The sequence below is a fragment of the Zonotrichia albicollis genome, chromosome Z, assembly GCF_047830755.1.
Source record: "Zonotrichia albicollis isolate bZonAlb1 chromosome Z, bZonAlb1.hap1, whole genome shotgun sequence".
In the NCBI taxonomy this organism is placed as follows: Eukaryota; Metazoa; Chordata; class Aves; order Passeriformes; family Passerellidae; genus Zonotrichia; species Zonotrichia albicollis.
The window spans coordinates 9,701,717-9,727,159 of NC_133860.1; the positions used below are offsets into that span (position 1 = coordinate 9,701,717).

At 44.8% G+C, this 25,443-nt stretch overlaps 1 protein-coding gene across 3 annotated transcripts in view; it reads right to left on the reverse strand.

Moving 5' to 3' along the window:
- The window catches only part of SETBP1 (SET binding protein 1), a 270,016-nt gene that overhangs the window by 140,765 nt on the left and 103,808 nt on the right, over window positions 1-25,443 (reverse strand). For 2 of the 3 annotated variants that reach the window (XM_074532771.1, XM_074532769.1), the window contains one exon: window positions 4,746-4,817. The exons of the other annotated variant lie outside the window; for it this stretch is intronic. In XM_074532771.1, coding sequence (XP_074388872.1) covers window positions 4,746-4,817 — 72 coding nt within the window. The remainder of the gene's footprint in view (window positions 1-4,745; window positions 4,818-25,443) is intronic. 3 annotated transcript variants of the gene reach the window in all.

The window sequence follows — 25,443 nt, forward strand, 5'->3', positions numbered from 1 at the left end:
GTGATTGTTTTCCCAAGCCACTGTTACATGTAGTGGTTCTGGCTCTCTGGAGAGAAAGAGCCGTGTTCAGCCACCTACCTGAACATGGAAAACAGTGAAATAATTCCCTTTTTTTCTCTGCTGGTATGCATGGCTTTTTGTTTTGCTATTAAACTGTCTTTATCTTAACCCATGAGTTTTCCAGCTTTTACCCTTCCAGCTCTCTCCCTGATCCTGCTGGTGAATCTGAGTGAATGAGGGACTATGAGGGGCCTGTTGGGGTTAAACCATGAAAACTGGGATACTGTTAGATGTCCCACAGCACCTTTCTGTCCTGACCTGCAAGAAGAAGAGCAATTCTGTTTTCATGGATTTCTCTGAGCCACAAGAAGACGGATGCAAGCTCTTTTACTTTGAGGAGAATTGATTTTATCAAGCCAAGTCCATCTGGCAGAAGGCAGAGCAGGATTAATGCAATCCCAAACCAAGAGGGAAGATCTTGGTGCTATGTCACCCAAATCTTGTCACCCTCCTACACCCCACAGAGAATCAAGGCAGAGCTGGGAGGCAGAGGAAATTGTTCATGCCTGCATTCTCTCCACCACACACACCCCAAAGCCTTCCCAGTGACAAAGTTTCAAAGCTGCCATCAGAAAGCCTTATAGCAACTGTTCAGAGGAGCACATCCCTTTGAATGGTTTAGCTCATGATGCTTCTAACAATCACCTGTGCAGCAAAATACTTAATCTCTGCAGATAGAACCTGGGAGGGAGCTCCTTATCCTGTGGGCTGGCTGTATCTCAGCAGTGGCACTTCCTCTGTGGGCAGAACCGAGGCTGCCACCCACCTTTTGCAGCTTTTTGCCTGTTTTTCCAAAGGAAAAGAAGGTGCAGACCTGTGCCAGGAGTTGGTGCTACCTCCCAGCTCCCCTTTGGACACCTTTGTGACCCTGGAAGAGGCAGCTAAAAAGGTCCATGAGGGCTCACAGCCTGGATGTTTCACAGTGGCTTCCTGGCTGGGGAAGCAGTAATGCCAGGAGGATGGCAGATTCCTTCATGACAGCAGATTCTAATGCATTGTGGTCCTGTCATCCCTTGCAAAAGGCAGGAGGAGTGGGAAGCCCAGCAGGCACCTGATTGAAGAGACTGGGGGAAATGAGATGAGAGGAGACAGTGTCCTGCTGTGAGTTTCTCCCACCTCCATAACCTCCTTATTTTCAAAGAGTTTCCACTCCTCTGTGGCAGCTATTGTTCCCCACGCCTGGTGCATCATCATCCCTGCTACACTGACGGTTTGGGATTCTCACACTGCCAGCCCTTCCTCCTCCTGACACTGAAATGAGCACCTTGCTTGGCTTCTGAAGGAAAAAAATGTGTGTAACTCGGGCACCCCTGTGTTAGCAATGCACAGGATGATGCTGCATAGCCCATAACCAGCATCGTCTGCCTGGGCATATAATCATGCTCAGAAAGGCCCAAAGGCATTCCACACCCACCTGTCTGCCCCTTTTCCCTCCAAAAGTGACCACAGCACCTGGGTCAAGCTTTGGCACTACTGCTATTGATGTGCAGAGTCAGCAGGGGAAAAGGGATTTTTTCTGTTTGATTTTAAGGAGGCTGCAGATTCCTCTTGGCTATTAAGATGAAAAGGGGCTAATTCAAAGCTGGAGCCAAGTTTGAGGAGTGATTCTGCACAGGCAGGTAAGAGAAAGTAAGTCATTCTTTGCTCTGGTTGGCCCTGTAAAATGAGAAATACTATCAGGGCTGTGCATTTTTTGAAACCTGCATTATTTCTTTTTTCCTTGGGAGGGTTGAAATAGATTCAAGCACCACTGTTATTATCTCTAAAATGACAGAGACATTTTCGTGTGAGTTTCCCTTCGCAGTCTGATATCCATATTCACCATGTGCATTCCTTTGATTCAGGAACTGCAGCTCCCCTGTGGTTCAAGGACTCAAGGTTCATTTTGTGTTGTTCTTTCTGCCAAAATGTGGTTATTACAGATGGAAAAAAAAATCACAAGGTCACCCACAGCCTTGATAGAAACAGGAGGGTAGGAGAATATTAGGAAGAAACTATTAGCTCTAATATCCAGCTGCATTTGGCAAACCTGAGCATATTTGGATTGTCTGTACCAGCATTTCACTCCCCTGCTTCCAAATGATTGCCCTGGCCCCAGTGATTAACCACCTGAATACACCCAAGAAAAGATCTCATGATGAAAAGGCTATTCCTGGCCTTCTTTCCATCACATCATAATCTGTCCACTAATATGGCTTGAGATCTCAGCTGATCAAAAGGTCATAAGATGCTACTGCTAAGTATCACTCTGTCTCTGCTCAGCCAAAGGCATTTTTACTCCATTCAACAGGCACAGGAATGTAATAGCAAAGCCTTCAAATCTGTTTGTATAATAGATGAAGTCTTCTCTTTATGGCATTATTCATCCTTCAGGGAATGACACCTGATAAATAAACCTCTAGTTCCCAGTGAATTTAAATAAAACAAAGGCAAATCATATATCCCTGTGCACTGTAAATATAAAACTGCACATAAGAATTCCCAATCTTCCACCATCTCTTTGCTAAAAAAGCTATAAAATGTTGACCATCCTCAGATTCTGCCAAAATCAAGGGAGCCTAAATCTCTGAGTAAATTACAAAAAGCATGGTAATAACAGAGGAAGGACTTAAAGACACATAACTCATTTAGTTTTATGGAATGGTAAAACTTGCACCTTTTTGTCTTCATGCTAGTAAAAACCAGAAAGGTAAGAAAGGGGGGTTAGCAGCACATCAACAGCAATAATGGAGTGAAAATAGGGGGAAATCTAATGAATGGGTCCATGTGTTTCCCAGGGAATAACACCAGGGGGGCTGGGATGGATACAATACTGAACCACATCCTACTAAACACCATGACTCGGCCCAGCTAGTCACCATTGCACTGGAGGCAACTGGTCCATGTGATGCCAGTCATTGCCTCCAGCAGCAACTGCAGCCACTTCTGTGGCCATCCTGCTTCCAGTTTTCTGGCCATCCTGCTTCCAGTTCTCTGGCCATCCTGCTCTTCCAGTTCTCTCAGCACAGGCAGGAATCACTGCCCAGAACTGCAGGGACACAGGGCACCACTGCCAAGAGCCACCTGCCACCTGAAGCCCGTGCCCAGCAGGTCTGCAGAGGCACCCCCTGAGAGCAGCACCATTGGGAAACTGCTTTGTGTTTCCAGCACACCTGGAGTGTTGTCACAAACAAATTAAAGGCCTCAGCATTTCCCAGATTATCCACCCACTCTCTGGCTTTTCAGAGCTCTAGACCAGGACCAACAGACAGCTTCTTTAAGTGCACCTGGCAGTCGTTTTGCTCCTCTCTATGCTTTCAAAGCTGAGAGCCATCAAAGATTAGGAGGAAAAATCATGACTGTTTTTCCCTAAGAAGCAGAACTGGTAATAGGCTTCAGGAAAAATCCTTCTAAATGCAAGTGATAAGTGTAGACTGTGTGAAGGCTGACAGGTCTGATTATAATTATCACTGCGAGGGGACTGGCACTAACCTCCCTTCTGGAAGGCAGTGACAATTCAACATGCAAAGGAATTATCATAAACAAAATCGTTGCAAGTAGAGTTGTCTTTCTCTGGGAAACTAAACAAGATCCAGATTTGGGGGTGAAAAAAAACCCAAGCCTTAAGAATTTATTAAAGTTTATCCTGATAGAAAATGAAATTTAATCATACTTTTAAGTTTTTCTGACTTCAGAATGATGGGAGCAAAAGAATCAAGTAGGATACATGAAGTGTAAGATGAAGTCATGCATGCAAGAGGTGTTTGGAAATAAAGAATATTTTCTGAAAGTACACTTGAAGAACATAATTTAAACATGAACAAGTAGTCCCAAGGAGACTGTTCAGACTGAGCTAAATATTCAAAACTAAGAAAAAAATCCAAGCCACCTTGCACAAACCTTTCCCCCTTCCTCACATCCTAGCAAGAACAAAGCCAAACAAAACCAATAAAAATCTCTTCAGATTCCTTCTATCCATATACATCCTTCCTTTGCATCTACACGTTAACTGAAATACAACAGCATCAGCTTTCAGCAGGGTTGTGAGGCAGATAGGATAGGGAGTATTCCCTCAAGATCACCCTGTCCTGACCTTTCTGCTTTCTTTGATGGCATTCCATTTTTCTTAGTCTGCTTTCTTTTTTTTTTTTTTTTTTTGGCATTTTTTCACTCCATTTCCATTGAAACCTTCGAAACAGAGAAGCTTGGGCAATCTGGACTGAAAGTACTACAGCTTTTTCTTTCGGAAAACAGGGAAACAGATATTATCTTAATAGGGGCTGTGGCTGCACAGGAGATGAAGAGAAGAGCCTCAGAGTCAAAAGCAGTTCTAAGAGTTTCATTCTCATTATACCTCAATGGAGTGGAGCAAATAAATTGTGCAAGGAGACATATGGAATCTCAGTACACAAATGGCCTATTTAAGGCTCTTACTTCCTAATTAGGTCCTGGTGTCAGGAGGTTGGGAACAATTATTCACACATAGATCATTTGGATATGATACAAACTGTTCTAAAACCCAAACCATCATAATAGCATGCATTAAAAGAAACCCAAATTAACGTTTTAGACTAATTTGCTTGGTGCTTGGACTATCAGTTTCTGTGATACACATAGCTAAATTTCATGTCCACATTGAAAAATTGTGTTTGGAAAGAGAAAAGGATAAAACAAAAACCATCACAGCCATATCCCCTTGCTCTTACCTTGTTCACAGATTTCGTCACTGGACTCTGCACAGGGAACGCACACTCTCTTCCCAAATTCTTCATCTGACTCTGTGGTGTTTCCCAAAGCAAAGAGAAAGAAAGAAAACCTTGATTGTGGGGATGACTGTGGAGAAAATGGTCACATATATCCAGAGTTTTGCTCTGCCCTTTTGATTTCCCCACACGTTTCAGTATGACCACCACCACCACCACTTGCCATGTGGGGCCCTGTGAGCACCCAGTGCTGGGGTCCCCCCTTGGTCCAGCAGTGTTGTGCAAGGTCCCCCAAGCTTCCCCTCACCCCACACAGATGTGTAAACTTCCCCTCCCAAGTGTCCCTTGTGAGCATGTTGGCATGACAGAGCCACCACAGCCTCCCCCAGCAGCCGTGGGGCACACAATGAGCCCTGGAGTCAGGGAGGGATGCTGTGCATTCCTCTGGCAACCTTGGGAAGAGGGCAGGGAGGTGTCACAAGAAGCCGACCTGCCTGGTTTGTACAAGAGTTAAAGCAGGGAGCTGAAGCCAAGGATTACCACATTGCAAAACCATTTAAAACAGAGTAAGTGCTCGTGATTCTACAGCGTGACCACAGCAAACCTGCTCTGCTCTGTGCTTTGGTACTTCTGGTAAGAAAATGAGATCTTCTTGCCCTTCCTCCCCTCCCTCCTCCTCTCCTCTTTGTCCACCTCTCCAGCCCTTCACACAAAGGTGAAATATTCACATTTTCACCTGTGGTGATGCAGATCAGACTTTGCTTTGCCTTTCTTTGCTTTTCACTGATTTTGCCAAAGGCATCCTTTTAAGCATCAGTCTGTGCAAAGATAATAGGTGACACAATTCCCTATAACTGGAATCAGCAACAAATCAGCCATCTGCCACTCCAGGGGTCTGAGATTAACCCAGCCACTAGACCGTGACTGCAGAGCATTTGCACATTTAGATTACAGAAATGTGAGGTTACAGGTCCAAAAAAAAAAAACAAAAGAGACATGGAGTGGGGAAGGTGTGGGGAGAAGGAGTGGAAGAGCCCTTTAGACTGACCCTTCCAGAAACAAGTCAGCCCATAACAACTACAAGTAGACAATGTTTCTCATTATAAAATGCTAAAAGGATGAAGGATTTGAAGGAAGCAACTTGAGACACATTAGACATCATGATTCTGGATAAAATATCCAAAGACACTTCTTTAAGACAGGGAGAAATGAAGACAAAAAGCTTCAGCTGCCCTGTCAAAGCCTTCTCTCCTTGGGAAGCATGACCAAGCTGCCCAGATGGCTGACTTGACCATGTGGAAAGAACAGTTTTTGCTCCAAGATGGACAAGATGCATTCCACAAGCTCCCCTATGGTCAAGATTTCAAGAAATGAAAGAGATCTGCCTACTGAAATAACAAGGTTTGTGAAGATCTCCTAATTTGCTGCTCCCAGTTGTCCTTGAATAACAAACACCATTTTGCTGCTGTGCACACATGGATGCTGTCACTCCACATTAATACTTGCCCATGTCTTTGGGATCCTCTCCATAAATCTGTTGGGAATTGTTATTTCATAACTGAAGTATTTGAACACTGAAGAAGCTTAAATCAGCAGTAAACACAAGCTGGCTCCAGATCTAAAAGCATGAGCAGTGGTCTGTGCAGTGCATGGTGGGTCAGGATGAGAACCAGGGTCTCCTCAGCTCGTGTTGATAGGCTTTAACCACCACTCTCTCCTGCAAAGATCCCTGAGATTCCCATCCTCAGAGACCTCAGGTTAAAAAGAAGAATTTCTGCCCAGAGGAACAGCCAAAAGTGTCAGCAAGAACATCTGGAAAATTCTGGAACATCTCACCTACAAGGAAGGACTGAAGCATTGTAACAGTTCAGTCTGGAGGAGAGAGGATTCCAGGGAGATGCTGAGCATCTGCCCACACCTGAAATGGCTCCAGGAGAGCTGGAGAGGAACTTGGCACGAGGACATGAAGGGACAGGACATGGGGGAATGGCTTCACACTGCCAGAGGGCAGGGACAGATGGGATTTTGGGAAGGAATTCTTGGCTGGGAGGTTGGGGAGGTTCTGGTAAAGTTTTTTCCAGAGAAGCTATGGCTGCTCCTGGATCCCTGGAAGGCTGGACAGGGCTTGGAGCAGACTGGTGTTGTTGGAGGTGTCCCTGTCCATGGCAGAGGGTGGAACTGCATCAGCTGTAAGGTTCATTCCAACCCAAACCATGCAAGGATTATGTGATTCTATGAAATTCATGCAAGGGCTGCATGGTGTGTGCCCTGGGTGGGGATGGTATTTCAACCAGCTTAACTCATGGCATCCAAAGGGACTGAAAACCAGACAGCATGCACGCTTGTTTACAGAAAACCCACGTGTTTTATGCATGTCTTTTATTCAGAGAAAATTGATAGGATTGTGTGCAAGGTACAAGAACACACTCCAAGTTCTTCGGCCACCCCTCTTGTGGATATTTCCATGGTGAAGAAACCAATGTTTCTTGGGCCAAGCACTGCACACCCTGCAGTCACAGCAAAGGTAAGGAGCAAGAGGGAATGGCAGCACCTTCTCTGCACAAGCCCAAGTTGAACTGCAGCAAATACAGGGTACAGAGCACAGCTGAGAGGTGAGGAAGAGCAAGGGATCAGCTGCTCTGTTCCTCCTACTCCATACAAAATCTGCTGGCATCAAGTTAGAAATGAGTGCAACTCCCAGCAGCATTAATTTGGGACAGAGAATTTGATGCTCCACAGAGGAAGGACTATTGATCTGTAAGGAGCTGTGAGAAGAGGCTGAGGGGAGCATGTTAGACAACAACTTTAAGTCTGCCTGAACTCCCCCCTATTTATCACAGCATCTCCAAAAGCCTTTCCTGGGCAGGGGTAGGTGCTCCCAAACCAGGCCTGCATGTCTGAGACCAAAGGTGAGGTTTGAAGTGGTTTGAATGTGTACTAGGGCATGGTTTTCAGGTGAGAAAGAGGTCACAGGGATCATCCCATGCCTGAGACTACAAAATGGGCCAAGCTAACAACCCAATAATCCACAAGCTTCTGAGATGCAGCAAGCTAATGAGGCTCTGCCCGTGCTTTGGAAAGGTCTCCTTGAACTTGACCTGCTGACTATGTGAGGGCTAAAACTGCTGTTCTAACAGGACCTAGACCTGTTTTCAAAACGAGACTCTGGGGTTTTCCCTTTCTCCAGTCCCTAGTTTCTGTAATGACGACCTAAAACTTTAAATATAAATTCCAGAATGATCCAAAAAGCAACATCTGTGCAGCAGGAAGGGGGGCAAGGGGGGTAATATTTTTGGATTTAACTTCAACTACTGAACTACTACAAAGTTATGATTTTTTAAATTATAAAAAATTTTAAAAAATTAAAATTAAAAATGAAAAAATAAAATTAAAAATTAAAAATTAAAATAGAGAAAAAAATTTTAAAAAAGAAAAAAATCAAAACCCTCTTAAAAAGAGGTGGTTTGGTTTTTTTGTTACCTGTGAGTGGAAAAGAAAGGGGATGAGCAAAAAACCTTCCCTTTCAGACAGAAATCACCACAAAACTCCATCCCGTTTCTTGCAAATCAACCAACATCACAAAACGATGCAGTTTCAGTACATGTTTGTTTGTTTGTTTGCTTGCTTGTTTTATCCAGGCAGGTTTTTGCAGGAAAGGGGCTTTTCCTGCAGCCCAAACAGCGCTGCTGCATCAACCAGGATCTGAGCTGAGCCGCCTGGAAGTTGCCTCATCTCCCAGCAAATGAGAAACAGAGGGAAACACCGACGCAGGCGACGCTGCACCTTGCAGCAGAGACTCCTGTGTCCTACAAGTCACCTTGCATCGAGATACAGTGAGGAGATGGAGGAGGAGGACAGCAACTAGCAGGGGCAACAGGAAAACAGTAAGAAAACTCCCTGAGTCTTCTTTTCCTCCTTAAGGGAGAGAAAAATATTAAAAAATTAAAAAAAAATTAAATCACTCCCTGATAGGGAGATGGAAGGAGGGTATGAGACCCTTTACACTCCAAGTCGCCAGCAAAGATGCTCTCCCTCTCCCAGAGCTCCTAAACATCACTGGGGGCGGTGGTGGGGGAGAAAAGGGTCACATTAAAAAGGCGAAGGGGAGGCAGGGGAGGAGGGAGGACCCTCCTGAGCCCGGCCATTCTCGGCCATTCTCATTCCCGACACGTTTTCGCTGCTCTCCAGCGCAGCCCAGCCTCGCAGTATTAGCGTGGCGCAGAGTGCCATTTTCGAGCGCCGCAGCTCCTCTTGGCACCGGTTCAGCTTTTTGTCTCGCCGCCTCCTCCTCCTCCTCCTCCTGCGAGCGCCCAGCGGAGGGAGGGGAAAGAAAGGAGGGGAATAAAGCCCTGATGCTTCTCTGCCGGGCTCTCCGCAGCACCCCAGCCCTGCCCGAGGCACCCCACGCCTTCCCAGCCAACACAAATCTTCTCGGCAGCCTCCTGCCCCCTTTTCATCGCTCTCCCTTTTTAACACCCCTAAGCGTCGCAACCTTCCATGCTGCCCTTCTCCTCCATCCCCATCCCTCCCAGCTCCTTCCCTCGCATGATGATTTATCCCATCCATCCAGGAGGGATGGATCATCGTGCCACGCTTGCCCATGCTGCTCAGAGCGGTGCCTGGTCCAGCTCGGTGTGCTCGCTCACACACACAGGTGTGGCAGGGCAGGAGATGCTCTGCATCCCTCAGACCACAAGCCTGAGCTGGGCAGGGAGTCCCTGCTCCTCCTCCTATCCAGGCAGGAAAGCAGAGGCAGGACCTCAAGGCAGAGACACGCTGAATTTTTTTAAGCAGCCCAAACATGGCACTGGGCGCGTCCACCAGCAACTTCTCACCCTGCTGTGCTGGCAACCAGCGGCTGGTTCCAGCCTGGCACCAGCTTTGGTTTGTTTTTCTCTCCTCTTAAACGCCTTCCTCCCAAATATTTATTGCTTTTTTTTCCCCCCTCTTAAGTTGTGTGAGTTTTTTGGTTTTTTGGTTTTTTTTTTTTTTTCCCTGCCCTATTTCCCTCTTAGCTCTTCCATAGAGACAGGGCTTGTCCACAGCTTGCCACCTTCCCTCTGGTGACAGGACAGGAGGGGCAGCACGAAGTACATCAGGGAAAGTGTACAATGGATATTGGGAGGTGGTTTTCTTCCCTCAAGGATGGTCAGGCACCCCAGGGCACTCAAGGCACCAATGCTGCCACAGCATTTGAACACACTCTGAGGTGCATGGTGGATTCTTGGAGCTGGGCTCTATAACCCTTGGGAGTCACCACCAACACTGATTCCATTATTCTGGGAATTCTATTCCATAACTGCTCCCATTCCCACCCCCAAATCTGAAGCAGCACATGTGGAAGGGACACTAAAGGAAGCAATACATGATGTAATACTCAATTGACCAAGAACAGGAAAAAAAATAAAAATAACTCTCATATATACAAGAAGAATATTCTCTTGTCTGAGGAGGAGGAGATGCCCTAAAATTGCACAACACAGCCATGGGCTGCCAGGATGTGCTAACCCCAGCCCCCTCCTCAAAGGAGGGAGGAGTCAGTTTTTGTTGGAAGGCAGAGAATGAGGCAAAATGCATGTTCTCCATGGAAAGGACCTGGGAGAGCCAGTTTCCATCCAGTGATGTGACTCCTATTAAACCAGAGCTTCAGACACTGACATATGCATGGCAGAGATAAAGTGCTATCAAATACACCTTGTCTGGTGCCTGGAGGAAAGAGATTTAGAGGAAAAAAATATAATAGTGCTGATTCTGGGGATGGCTTGGGAAGGACATGTAGGGAGGAGAGATGTGCTGAGGATTTTATCATGGAGGCTATGAATATTTTATTCTGTCTAGAGACCCAGGGTAGGGGGCAGCCCCATAAACAGCCACTGGTGTCCCTGGAGTTTTCATGGGGACTGCCTGGATGGCTTTGTCCAGGGAGAAAAACATCAGGACTCCTTAGTAAACACAGGACTCAGAGGATGCTGAAGCAGACGGGCATTCCCTCCTGGAGGCAAATCCCTCAGGAGACCCAGTGGAAGTGCCAAAAAGAAGGCTGGCTCTTGCTGAGCATGCTCAGGGAATAGCAGAACAACTGGCTTGATGTGGGGCTGCAGAGGCAGAGAGAAGGCAGGCAGCATGCTCAGGGTGGCACAGACAGAACAGCAGTGTCCTGAGCAGCTGAGCCTAAAATGTGTCTTGGCAATGTCTTGCCTGGCTGTGGATGGAGCAGAAATCATGGGAGGGATTTGTAACCCCATCAGCTGGGCCTGGCTTTGGCCTCCCTGGCCTCCTTTGGCCTGCAGGGACAGCACAGGAGGGGAGCAGGGGGCTGGGGACACCTCTCTAGCTCCAGGAGTCCCGTGGAGGAGATGCTCCTCTGCTCCTCTGGTCCTTTTCTGCCAGCTGCTGAGTGAGGAGCAGCTGATGGGCAGGTGCTGAAGTGGACTTGAGATAAGCCGAAGGCCCTGCCATGGCTGTGCTCACTGAGGGATGTGTGAGTTTGAGGATTTAAACCCAGCCTGTGCCTTTAGGAGCACCTCCACCACTGGGATGCATACCCTGTGTAGGGTCCCTGTTGGGGCTTCTCCAGGCCACGCAGCACAGCTGGATGTGGTGTGGAATGTTATCTAGGTAGGGACACCAAATCCCCTCCTCTGAGCTGTGGTTTTACTGTCCCAAGCTTTTTGCATGAGGATATCATCCAGCACTGGCCAGTGTCTGCTTCCAAAGCCAGCCTGTGACCATCTCAGTGCTTTCTCCCATGGGGTTTATATGTCTATTTTCTCTGTTTGCTGTTATTGAGGTTTATTAGGGCAGATTTCTGCCCTTTCCTGTAGCCCTTATTTCTAAGTGCTGGCATTTGGCAAAGCAGAGGGGGTTCCTCACATGTGTCCATGGCAAAGAAGGCCCTGACACCTCAGCTGGAGTCATCTGCAGAGAAACACCCCTGCCTGCAGGTGCCATTGAAGTGACTCCCAGAGAGAGGCACTCTCAGATCCTTTGAGTCAAAAGGTGCTATAAATAAAAGATATTACAGGCTAGCAAGTTCTCGGTTGCAAACTGGAGTGGGAAGGAATATTTTAGCATCCTTTTTCTGTGCGCATTAACTCTTGGCAGACGCGATCGCTCAGGTCTCTCACAGCTGAAAACTTCACACCCTGAGCAGCATGTCGAGTCCACATGCTCCATTTCCATTTTCTGCAGCTCTGAAATCCACTCTGCCCCAGTGCAGTATCACCCCCTGAGTGCAGAGAGCACCCAAATATTTCATCACTTTGGGGGTCATGATGCTGAATACACACTCCGGGGTCATTTTCCCAGGAAAAGCAGCCTGAGCTCACAACAGAGAGTGCCTAAAGATTTTTATCAGCTAGTTTCTGATGCTTCCTCTTTCCAGGGTGAGCAAGCACTTTGTATCAATCTGGCTTGCTTTAGTGCAGTGACCCAGGGCTGTGCTCTGCTGCTGAAAGTTCAGGTCCCAGCTGCGGGGCCAAACTCTTGCTGACACTGTGCTGATTTCTCTGCCTCTGTCACCCATGCTGCCAGGGAGGGGGAGGAGATGTTGGATTTTTCCAGGCAGGGGAAAAAAAAAAATAGGGAACAATCGTGCAAAATGCAGAGATGTGGCAAAGGAGAAGGGGGAGGAAAACAGTCCTGGTGTGTGCAATGACGCTGAGGAGAGGAAATTCTTTGGGCAGCACGGGGCACTTTGATCACGTCCCTTCTCTTCACAGGGCAGAAAATCTTGGCCAAGAGGCAATTAAATTGTTACAGGCAAAGAAAAGCTTTTAGGATGCCTTGAAGAACTTGTGTGTGTGTGAGCAACAGCACAGAGAGATGCAGAGGAGGAAATCTGTATTAGTGACTACAGAAATTTGGGTGGTTTGTTTTGGATAAAGATCCCCACATGCAGACTCTTATCTAAAGCCCTCAGTCTTCAGAGCAGGGCTAGAAGTCTCTTAATAACACACTCCTCTTGCATGACTTCCAGTATCTCTGAAAGCCATTGTCCGTGCCAAAAATACAACAAAACCAGCTTGCCTTCTTCTTATTTTATGCAGTGTTTTGGCTCATCTGCCTCTAGTTCCAAGAAAAAAAAGCTAATAAAAAAGTTTTTAATTTAAGAGGGCTGAACTGTGCTACTTAAATTTCAAGCCATCCTTGTTCTCATGACTGTGCGAGTGCACGGGAAATAAAGAGAAAATCTGTGATTCTGTGGAAAACTTTCAGTGGACAATCCCTTAAAATCAGCAGACAAAGAAGCTAGTTTTCCTAAGAAAAGACTACCAGCCTTGAGTTCTCCCACCTTAAGCAGAGTACTTATCTGTAAACTGGCTGTTCTGCCATTAAATAACAGCAGAGATCAAGCATTCCTGGTTCAAATGAGCCTGTTAGTCAAGGGTGGTTATTAGCCATGAAATACTATTGAATCAATAAACCAAAAAAAAATAAAAAGGACTTTGAAGAGACTCTTATTTCACCACTCAGTCTGCAGTAGCCCTGATTTGACAGAGGAGGGTGAAAGAAAACAGTCTGAACATGATCCGGTGCCCTCCAGTTTTCAGAAACCCAGGTGTGGCTGAGGCAAATTAGCCTGGTGCTGCTGGAATGAATGCTGAATGGGGCTGTTTTGATGAAGTCCTCTGGACAAACAGGGCTGGGTTTGACCTCTGGCTGGATTTACACCAGGGTATCTGAGTTAATGCTGCTCTGTGTCTAGGGCAGGTCGAAACCAGGCTAGTGTGCTTCTAAGGATGTTGGCAGATATCCTGCTCTCCTGAGCCATTCACCTCAGGAAGGTTTAAAGCCTATGGATTCACCTCACAGTGCAGTGGAGGTTTTGTTGTTAAAGACCAGATGATGCTCTTTCCAAATGATTTCTTCTTGTCTTTTTCTCTGCCTTCCCTATTATTTATTAAACATTCAAGCAAAGATCTTCAGCTCACCCGAGTGGTTTGGAGAACAAGACTCATGTTTCTAGCTGGTCCAAACAAGGATAACTTAATCCAGGTCAACAGAAACAATGAACAAAGTCAGAGGAAAAGCTGTGACCAAGATTTTAAACCACAGAGGCTTCCAAAACAAGGACACAGCCTTCTAGACAGCACAGTACATAGAGGCTAACTATTTTCTCACTGAAGGTGATGGCATTTCTTGTGGTGACCAAGACAGGTGCACAAGGCCCAAATTTCCATTCATGTCCCCATCTGTGAATGGGGAGCAGCTCCATTACCTGTCACATGCTGTGCTCTAGTAAAATCTGCCACTGTGTCCTGCTGAATGCTGCAGGATTCTGATTTTTTTTCTCCCCCCAAAGCTTGGCTCTTGTGTAGCTTCTTAGTTTACACAGTGGGAGAGAGACTTGGCTTTTTTCGGCTTTAAAGTAAAAAAATCTGGACTCTTGAAAGAGCGCTGAAATGTGCCCCTGAGCATTTCAGAAAAAAAGGTGACTCAATCAATCCAGTTATTACAGCATTCTCTGGCCTGTGACTAACACATGGGTTGGTGTTTACTTGCAGGCAGTGCTGGCAGAAGCTGGGGGTTCCCATTGACTCGTGCTGTTTAGTGCTCCCCGAGGAGCAGGGGCCATGCTCACAGGTGCTCAGCTTATCTGCCAAAACGCGCTGTAAATCACAGCAGAGCAAGAGAGGGCTGCAAAAATGCTCGTCTGCAGGAGCCACCATTGGAAAGGGATGCTGGCCACGCTCATTTTGCAGGTTTCCTCCCCTAAGTCTATGTGTGCTCACACTGCACCACAGGGATCGGGTCCCAGGCTGGAAATCCAAGGAGCATGCCAATAATTTGGCAGGGGTTACACACAGGGAGAACTTGTCCCTGATCTCCGTTATTGGTTCAAAATCAGGAATTCTCATAGCTTTTTTTGGACAGATGGCTTGTCCTATTACTTCTTGTGTTAGATTTCCCACTGAGGCTGAAAGCAAATCCACATTCAAGCTGAAAGTAAACAACCTGTGAATTCAAAAGGCATTAACTCAAACTGCCAAAGCATTTGCTGTGTATGCTGCAGATGTCAAACAGGCAGTTTCCCACAGCCCTGAGCCTAGGCACATAGCTAAGTTACACAGAAAAACCTTCCACCCAGCCCAAAAAATCCATCCTGTGCAAAACTCGCTCTCCTTGCTGGCATTTCAAGGGCTGGAGCCTCAGCTGGAATGAATTAATGTAGCTGCTCTGATTTGAATAGAGCTATGCCAATTTATACCAGATGAGGATTTCACCCTTTGGAGGCCAAGTGGGAAATGGTTATCCACTACTTTTTTAACAGTGTGGTTTGAGGCAGAAAAACATAAAATGTAGTGTTTCTTAAGGAGTGAAAGAGCACTAAGTAAGTTTCTTTCCATTACAGTGAATCCCTTTTGAAGGAACATTTTAGAGGGGATGGTTCTAAAAAATCAGGTTCTAAAAAATGCATATAAATAACAGAACTTACAAGGACAAACAGCACAACTTGGCCAATTTACTCGTATTCCTGATGCCTTCCAAAATGCCAACAAAAAGTTAAGTAGGAACCCAAGCATGATATTGCTGTGGCATTGCAGGAAATTCAAAAAGTGGGAAGAACTAAGTAAAACAGTCTGGTTTTCCTGCCAGGGCTGTATGAAGAGGGCAAAAACCCCCCTTGAAACTAAACCATAAAAACAAAAAATATCCACCCATATGCTTTGAAATGTTCTAAACTTTGGAACGATGGTGTTCTCTTTGGCCACAAAGAGGTGCAAGGTTGTTTTTCTGACATATTTTGGTTTAAATTGAACAGCACAATTGAAGCCACATTCTGTAAAGCAAGACTCATTCCATTTAAAGCAATACAACATCATGGTGCATATTCAGGAGTGATTACTTGAATTAAGCCTTTGATTTATTCTTTACCATAGGAGGTCCCACTTGCAGACTCCTATTTTCCCAGGAGGTCAAATATTACACCAATATAAATGAATGGAGATTTATCAGATGATAGTAATGCAAAATCAAACTTTAAATTGTTTAATTTACTAATACAAGACTGATTCAGCTTACCAGAGAATTCAGCACCTCTTCCCTCCAACCATTTTTATTTTCACTTTACAGTTCAGCATAAGCTGGCAATTAGTAATACTTTGCCTGTTTATAGAGCCTTACATCTGAGGATCTAGAAACACTTTGTAAACACTAATGAATTAAGCTTCTTAACACCCCCTGTGAGACAGATACTGCTATCTCATTTGCACAGCTCGGAGAAGTGCAGGTTTGCTGAGGGCTGGAGCCAGCCAGAGCACCAGAGCTGGGAAACCACTGCAGGCCCTTAGCCTCACCTTCAGCTAAACATCACCAGGCTTTTCATGGATGTGGGGATGGCCTGGCATCCTCACCTTCAGCTAAACATCACCAGGCTTTCCATGAATGTGGGGATGGGCCTGGCATCCTCACCTTCAGCTAAACACCACCAGGCTTTTCATGGATGTGGGGATGGGCCTGGCATCCTCACCTTCAGCTAAACATCACCAGGCTTTCCATGAATGTGGGGATGGGCCTGGCATCCTCACCTTCAGCCAAACACCACAAGGCTTTCCATGGATGTGGGGATGGGCCTGGCATCTTCAGGAGCTCATCCTGGAGCTGCCCGTGTGCCCTGGTGTCTGTCAGACTGGAAAAACAGAGGGTTGGACTTCCACCCACAAAGAGATCTTAAGACCCATTTAGAGGAGCACCGTGAAAATGCCATCTGTCCTCTCCTGAAACATCCATTCACACTTATGATCCTCTGATGTGTAAACAGTGGAAAAAGTTGGGATTTTGTCTTCACCCAGTTTTTAATAACAACACTGACCCTGGTCTTATTATTAAAATCCGAAGCAATACAGAAATCCGGGGGGATTCTTCCCCTTTCCTTTTCCTTTTTCATTGCCCATATATTTTTCTCATTTAAGGGTAAGATAAAATATCCAAGCTTGCTTTCCAGTCATGCTGACAAGAGGAACTTAAAGGATTTTTAAAGAATGCCTGAAGGTTTTACTTCCAACACTATCAGGAATATTTAGATCCTAGGAAAGCCTTAGGACAAGATAGGCATTGGTGAGATGAAATTCTTGGCTTTTTTGGGGCTTTTTTCCCAAAGCAGAGTCTCATTTATTGAACAGCAGCTAATATCTGGTACCTGTTTGAAGCATTTTCCACATGGCCCTTCTCCAAATGCATGGAAATTGCACAATTTCCATGATGATTCTTCTGTGTAAAAATACACACCTTCCCCTCTTTTCAATTTGTCATTGAGTCAGTCGGCCTATTTATTTTTGAAGTTTTTCCCCTTTAATAGTGCACTTAGAAAAGCTTAATACAAACATTGACCAATTCATTGCTGTCACAAAAAGAAAAGCCTTAGAAGTTATTCATCTAAACAGGAGTCAAGAGCAAGAGTCTCTTATTTAGACATCAGTCAATAAGAAACTCTGTTGTGGAAGCTATTTTAAAGGGAACAAGTTTTTTGCATTTTTTTTCTTAAACACCTCTTTTCTTCCACAGATTGAAACAGAGGAGAATAGCAAATAAAATATTTGGGTTTGCTTTCAAAATTTGTTCATGACCTTAAATCCCAGGAATGGGAACAGACAGGCATTTGACATATTCAGTGTGTTGATTTGTGAACTACTGGCAGATTGCTGTTTGCCTAAGAAAACGTGTTTGAAATTCTTTTCTAAAAACTCTTCTTGATCTTTTCCCAGTTCACGGGCTGTTAAATGTCTGCATGACACGGCGCTGTTTGTCTCCTGAACAGAGGGACATTACAATCTCTGGAAGCAGGTTTTTAGTGGGAATATTAAAAGCACTGTTCAGGAATATTCTCCAGTATTTACAGCCTCCACAAACAGTACTGCGTGCAAACATGTTTGCTGGAATATTTGTCAAGAGCAAACATGACAGAATGGTGGGAGAAAGTGTACAAAGTCTAACCAAGCTTATAAAAACCCAACAGCTAATGAATACTTGTGGAAAATGTCTTATGGCATTTCCTCAGTGATGGATGCCTATTAGGAAAGCCTATAAAGCTAAAACCATTTTGCTGCCTATATCCTCCTGTACTCCAGAAGTGAAAGATGCTTCCATGACTCTCTTTGTCATCTTCTGATGTTTTGTCATCCTGCATCCATTACTCTGCTGGATGCAGGAGTGTTTTCTAAATAATTTTTAAGGCTATCAAATGGACAGAGGCCCAGAAACCCATTTTACATAAGCATCTTGGTGTCTCAAAGCTCTTTGCTGTCTCTGAGAAAAATAAAAAAAACAAATACCAACAGATGAAGATGTATGTATATTGGCCAATATACCTCACTGACCCATAATCTACCACCACAGTGTTACATGGCACTATGGATCCTCTGTTTAGGCCTCTTCCTTCAGTGACAAAACTGCTTTTGCATTGGGTCTTTTGTTGTAAACTCAGTAGGTACCCAAACAAACATAGCAGACTCATGGCTCAAAAGCACACGGCCAGGGAGGGAGGCAGATTTGAAAGGAAAGGTTTGGAATTGGTGGATTATGGACTCAACTGAGCCAAGACAGTGCCATGCAGGTAAGTGGGCACTCATGGCTGAGAAAATCACCTCTTACTAAAAAACAAGGCATTGAGATCCACTATTTTTAGTCAACAGCAACCAGAGGAAGCTTTTGGGATATGGAGCAGTGCGACACAACATGAGGGTAATATGAATTTGCAGACTGGAAAAGCTATCTGGGGATATTAAGTATATTTGTTCTTCACCCATTAGTCACATTTGACAAACTCTGGAACAAATTTTGCCTCTAAAGGGAAGTTTTAATGCAGTGGGACCACTAACCCTCTGACACACTGCTGGTGTGTACACAGGACAGATTGGGTTACAGTCAGGGCCAGGCTGAATCTGTACCTGTGCTCCTCAAAATTGTGCAGCAGCATCAAAGCTCACCATTGAAACTCACCACTGTGTGTTTTCCAGTCAAGCATGACACTTCCTTTTCCACCTGACTAATACTGATCCCCTCAGTATGTTTTCTGAGCAGGAGTTTACTGAAAATGATCTTTTTGTTCTGCTGCGCAAGCAGACAACTCATAAAAGTACCATGACAGAGTCTTTTCTTTTGAAAAAACTGCAGATCTTAGTTCACCAAAAATAGGGTCTTATTTTGCTAATTCTGCCTATCAACTGAGTACATAATTCCCTATGTTCCACTCTCTTGGAAGGTAAGGGAGAGTGATGGACCATCCAGAATTTTTCCATTCTGTCCCCTTTGTTCATGCATTGCTGGAGATGATACTGTATAATGCATGACTTACCTGCAAAGACATTGGAGGAGTAATGAAATAAGCAGATGCTCTGTCAGCAGGCTTTTAAAACATTGGTATTGCAATCTGAGATGCAGCCAGCCATCACATGCATATGTCCTTTATTTATGGAGCTGATAAAGTCTCTATGTCAGAAGCATCAAGCCACCTTTTTACTCCCTGCTTTTCTTCACGTTTAACAAAGTTGCTGTCTGGATATTTTATTTTCATGAAAGCTCCAGATCTGGGAGGAGAAGGAGGATTTGCCTCCTGTTTCGTCCATTAAAAATAGAGGTCTGAAAACCAAACAACTTCATCTAAACAAATCATTGGGGACTCCTACTAAGAATCCTCTCCTTCAAACACAGATGATGTCTGAAATAGGTGCATCTCCCTGGAGTTACCTGTTTCTCTTCATCATTTGGAGAGGGACTCCAGAACCACTAACCCAGCTACACCACAGATCACAGCACCAGAAAGAGAGTCAGAACAGCACAGATGCTCACACCACCGGAAAGAGAGTAGGTTAAAATTAGAAATTGAAAAAAAAAAAAACAACAAACAACTATATTTTGGGGGTGTGAGGCCCTGGAACAGTTTTCCAGAGCAGCTGTGGCAGCCCCTGGATCCCTGGCAGTGTCCAAGGCCAGGCTGGATGGGGCTTGGAGCAGCCTGGGACAGTGGAAGGTGTCCCTGCCCGTGGCAGGGGGTTCAAAACCAGATGAGCTTTAATGTCCTCTCCAACCCAGGCCATTCTATGACTCTTTGATTTGCATGTATTCACTCATCTATAAACTCAATTTTGCATACTTTTCTATAGTCGCTATTGTTGTAGGTCATTTCATGACGGTATAAATCACATTTTCCCCCAAACTGTGCTCAAGCACCAATGACAACTTGGAAATCGGGGGAGAGCAGGCACAAATCAAAGGGAAGGATGGCATTCACATTAGCAGCCGCCACACGAGGAGTATTTTGCAGTGCAAATAAAGCAGTGCTGCTGCAGGAGGAGTGAGTTTCTGGGGGGGATGAGCTGCGTGGCCCTGGCTCAGGGGAGGGTTTCAGTTGGTGCTCAGCGCCGTGCTTGATTGCTGCTGCATCACCCAAAGGCCCGCAGCAAAGCAGAGGATGGGACACAGAAAAGCTCCTCTCCCCCACACAGCACAGAGAGCTGCTGCCTGCTGACTGACAGCTCCCCAGCCAGCTTATGTGAATCTAATTACCCAGCCACAACCCAAATCAAAATGCCCCATTGCAGCTGGTGTCTCACTTAATCCATTCACAACACGAGCTAATTAGCATTGATGTTTTTGGGCAAGTTTATTCCAAATGTGGTCAAGTCCCAGGCTTTCAGCTCGGTTGCTAGGACCCATTGAGGATCCTGGGAGAGGCTGTGTTTCGCCAGAAGGCATTTTTCTGTCTTGGTGATGGAGAGATTTAGGAGTGTTTCAGCGGAAGATGCTGGGCTGGGCTGGGATTAATATTGGAATATAAGCAGCGTTCTTAAGATGTTCTCACTGCTACACCCTGCCTCAACGCAGGGGAGTTTGTAGCAGAATTACAGCATTTCATAGTTTGCACTGTATCTGGATTCTAACATCCTAATTGTAGAAAAAGAAAAAGGGGGGCGAGGAGGGAGGAGGGAAAGAAAAGGGAAAAAAGAGCTAAAAAGGGGCAAGTGAAAAGAAAAGGAAAGGAAGCAGAGGAATAACAAGAAGAAGAAAAAAAGAATAGAAAGAAGAAAAAGAAGAAAAAAGAAGAAGAAAAAAAAAGAAAAAGAAAAAGAGAAAGAGAAAGAAAAAAAATGAAAAAGAAGAAGAAGAAAAAGAAAAAAGAAAAAAAGAAAAAGAAAAAAAAAGAAAAAGAAGAAGAAAAGAAAAAAAGAAAAAGAAAAGAAGAAGAAAAAAATAAAAAGAAAAAGAAGAAGAAGAAGGAAAAAAAAGAGCAAGCTTGGAAAATGGGAAAAGTCATGAAACAATTCTGTATTTTATGGTATTGTTTGTGAACGGAGCTGAGAAAAGAGGCCAGTTACCAGAGCTTTGCATTTCCTTTTCAACCTATGGGATTAGAAGATGAGAGCAGGTGCTAATGGGAATTTTGCCCATGGCGGAAAATCAGAATCCTAAATCTTCATCTCTGGAAATCACAAAAACCCCTTAGCAATGATCTGTAGTGGCTGCACTTGGAAATTGGTGATATAAGGAATTGTCACTTGGCGGAAAACCGACTTTCTGCTCCACAATTTCAGTTTAATTTGTAACAGGATGCAAGTGTAAATGAACTGACAACAGAGCTATCAGCCATTCTGTTGGTAACACTTGGAGCAATAGTTTCGATTTGACTAGACACAGCTGTCCACTGCATGGAACGACCTTTAGCCCCATCCCTGGCGAAATTCAATTCTCTCCGTGTCTGACTCCGTCCGTGGGGACCGGGGGAGCGGAGCTGCCAGAATAATCAGGAATAATCAGCGCGTTGCTTAATGACAGGCGCTGCGGCAGCCCCGCATTGTCGGGGACGGAGTGTCAGCTCCGGGCGAGGGGAAAGCCCCTCGTTATTTCAAGGGAAATAAATAAAAAATAACTGCTCCGTGGCAGCAAATGCAGATGAGCCGGCACCTCGTGTGTGTGTCTATGGAAAGGTGGAGTTTTCCTTGTGTGTTTGTCAGCAAAAGTGCGTTTATATTAGGTTTCCCTCAAAACCACCCCCTTCCAAAACAAAACGAAACAAAACAACCCAAAAAAACAAAACAAAACAAAAAACCAAACAAACAAACAAAAAAGCAACAAAAATCCCAACAAACAAACAAACAAAACCAGCAACAGAAACAAAAAACCCCCAAAAACTAAAAGAACCCAAAAACTCCCAAACAAACAAAAAACCTAAACAAACAAACAAAAGCAAAAAACCATAAAACCCCCACCAAAACAAAAAAAAAATCAAAAAAGCAGAACAAAACAAAACAAAAACCCCAAAAGCAAACTACCCCCCAAAACCCCCAAACGAACAAAACCCCAAACAAACAAAAAAACAAAACAAAAAACATAAACCCCCAACCAAATCAAAAAATAAAACCTCAAAAAAGCAAAACAAAACAAAAAAAATCAAAAAAACAGACAGCCTCCCAAACCCCAAACAAACAAACAAAAAAACCCAAAAAAACCCACCAAAACAAAACAAAACAAAACAAAAAAAAAAAAACAAAAAACCAAACCAAAACTAAACTAAGCAAAAAACCCCAGAAAACAACCCCCCCCCAAAAATCCACCAAAAAACCAAAACCCAAAAAAAACCTACAACCCCTCCCCCCCAAAAAAACCCCACCCTTGGGATTCTGCTTATTCTCTGCATTGTACTGCTGCAAAACAATTTTTTCCCTATTTTTCTAAGCCTAAACATGAGTACATCCCATCTGGTGATGCTCTCATGGCCATCCAGATGTCTGCCATCCCACATGTGCACACACACATGTGTGGATGCACACGGTTCCTCCCTGTTTACTACGCTGCAATGAGGAACGTGTTTACCCTGAAAGTGTCAAAAACCAGGAATTTCACAACTTTCACGCCTATTTGTGTGAAGTTATTTTCTGCTTGAGTGAAAGCAGTGTGAGCGAAGCACTCCCTCACACAGGACAGGGGGGACAGATCACCGTGGGATTCACATAGAGGTGAGCACCACCATGGCTGGACACACGGGGATGAAGACAACCCTTCCTAACTCCTTTGCTGTTTGATTCAGCAGCCTGGAGCCTGCTCTGCCCAAAAGCAGAGCCATCCTTCCCTTCACTGAGCATCCCCAGAGGCAGCACACGCTGCTTGGGTTGGCAGGATTTGCCACAGCCTCTGCTAGTGGGAAATTGCAGGGGGTGATGCACCAGCTCCACCTGCCCCACAAGCCCCCAGGGATTTCTCCTCTTGTTGCTATTTTTGCCTTGGCAGCGCTCTGGGCCCAGGTCTGTGGAAGATTCCTGCTCAGTTATGATTCTGAGCCGCTGCCAAAATGTTCCTGAGAAGTACAAGGCAGGGAATGGGGAATGTTGATCTTACACAGCTCATAACTCAGCCAGAACAGAGGGGAGGTTCATGGGAGCAGGGAAAGGCATCTCTTCAGCTGCAGGGCTTTTGTCCCTGCCAAAATTCAAAGGTTCTTTTTCAGACAATAGAGATATTACTGCTTGTTAAAGAAAAAAAAAAAGTATTCAGAGAAATAAAGAACTTATGAGAAAGTCTGATAATCAAAATCATTAGGAATGTAAAGCTGCTGCTGGTCTTTATCAATAAGAAACAATGTGGTCTCCAAAATTTATGAAATTACAGTGGGGGGTATTTACCCAAATACAGAGTCACTGCCACCTTCCTGTCACTCTCCCCTTACCAACTGCTCCTGCTATTGTTGCAGACATCTTATATGGAAAATCCTTTCCTTAGGATTTTTTCCTCCTGAGAAGCTGAGAGGCCTCAGGAACAAAATGTAAACATTGATTATCTGCTGCTGTGGAATGCAACAGGTGAATCTTTGATTAGCCCATCTTGGGTGTTTGTAATTAATGTCCAATCACAGCCCAGCTGGCTCAGACAGAGAGCCAAGCCACAAGCCTTTGTTATTCTTCTTTGCTATTCTATTCTTAGCTAGCCTTCTGATGAAACCTTTTCTTCTATTCTTTTAGTATAGCTTCAATGTAATGTATATCATAAAATAATAAATCAAGTCTTATGAAACATGGAGTCAGATCTTTGTCTCTTCCCTTATTCCAAGAACCCCTGTGAACACCATCACATGGTATTTATTCAGGAAAGGAAAAACCAAAGAGTGGCCTGGGTAGAAGGAAGCATTAAGAATCATTCCACCCGCTGCTGTGAGGAGGGACACCCGTCATGACCCCAGGTTGCTCTAAGCCCAATGCAACCTGAACTTAAATGCTCCCAGGGATGGGGCAGGCACAGGGGACCCTGTGCCAGGGGTGATATAAGGAATTGGGACCTCCCCACCCTCACAGTCAAGAATGTCCCCCTAATATCCAGTCTAAACTAATTCCCTGTTGGTGTGAAGTCATTCACCCTTGACTTGTCACCCCAGGCCCTTGTAAATAGCCTCTCTCCATCTTTCTTGTAGGCTCCCTACAGGTACCTGAAGGCCATAATTTTGTCAAAGCCTTCTCTTCTCCAGGCTGAGCAGTCCCAGTTCTCTCAGCCTTTCCTCACAGCAGAGCTGCCCCATCCCTGTGATCATCAAGGACCTTGCTCCAGAAGGTCCGTGCCCTTCCTGGGCTGGAAGATTGTTCTCCTCAGGTAAATCCATCCAACACTTTATGCAGATAGGGCTGCACACAGCTTGATCTATTTCTGACCACAGGGTTTCTCTTCCCCATCCCTGTTGCTCCTCCCTGGCCCTCTCCTTGATCCCTCCTCTTCCTACCACACCAACCCTTTTTCACCAGCCCCTAGTGACCCTTGAGGGCCAAATCCTCCCTGGCACTTGGGCTAAAACTGTCTTTCTTGCTGGCTTTTACACCCTTCCTTCTTGTTTTTCCTTCACTCCTCTCATGCTGGTTTTCTTTTTTCAACCTTTTTAAACTTGTTTAACTTTTGATTGCTCCACAAACCTGTATGCTTGGTGGAGATGTTATTCCAGTTCTTGAGCACATACTGCTTTTCATTAACTTAAAGACAGATATTTTTTGCTCAAAGTCCTCACTTCTAATGCAAGAAAGGAGACAAACTCAGATATCCCGAAATATATATCCTGGTTTCCAGCAGGGTGACATGCACACAACTGGAAACATGCATTTTCTTCCATATTTATTTAAAATCTTCATTTCCACTTTCAATACCCACTCCTTGTTCACTTCTCAACAAAACTCAAATAGGCAAAGCAGAACATAGACAAAACTTGTGGAGTACCTGCTATATAAATCAAACTCCTCATGAGCAATTTTTCCTTTTTTTCTCTACTATCAGATTAATTTAAGCATTTGAAAGAGCGTATTTCTGTAGGTCCTACTAAAAACAACATTCTGTGGAACAGATAGAAAGGCTCTCAGCAATTTAGAGAAACACATTTTTTACAGCCCTGAGAGCTAGAATATCAAATTGATCCTTAGATAAATAAGCTCTTCCCAGAACAGGTCACTGGAACAAGTAACATAATAGCAAAAATGGAAAATAATCACCCTCACATTGAAATGAAAGGGCATTTCCCAAGTCTGCTGCCAATCTCAGCGGCCTAGAACCCCTCCTGGAAACTCCACCATGTGCAAAGCTCAACATGAGCATACCAGAAAAGTATTAATAACTATGTAATACATGTGGGACTACAGAAATTGGGTTAAGTAGGCAGGAATTGCTGCTGCTGCTGTCACTGCTGAAGAGGGAGCAGGAAAGGAAAAATTATTCTAGTTCTCAGAGAGAGAGGGAG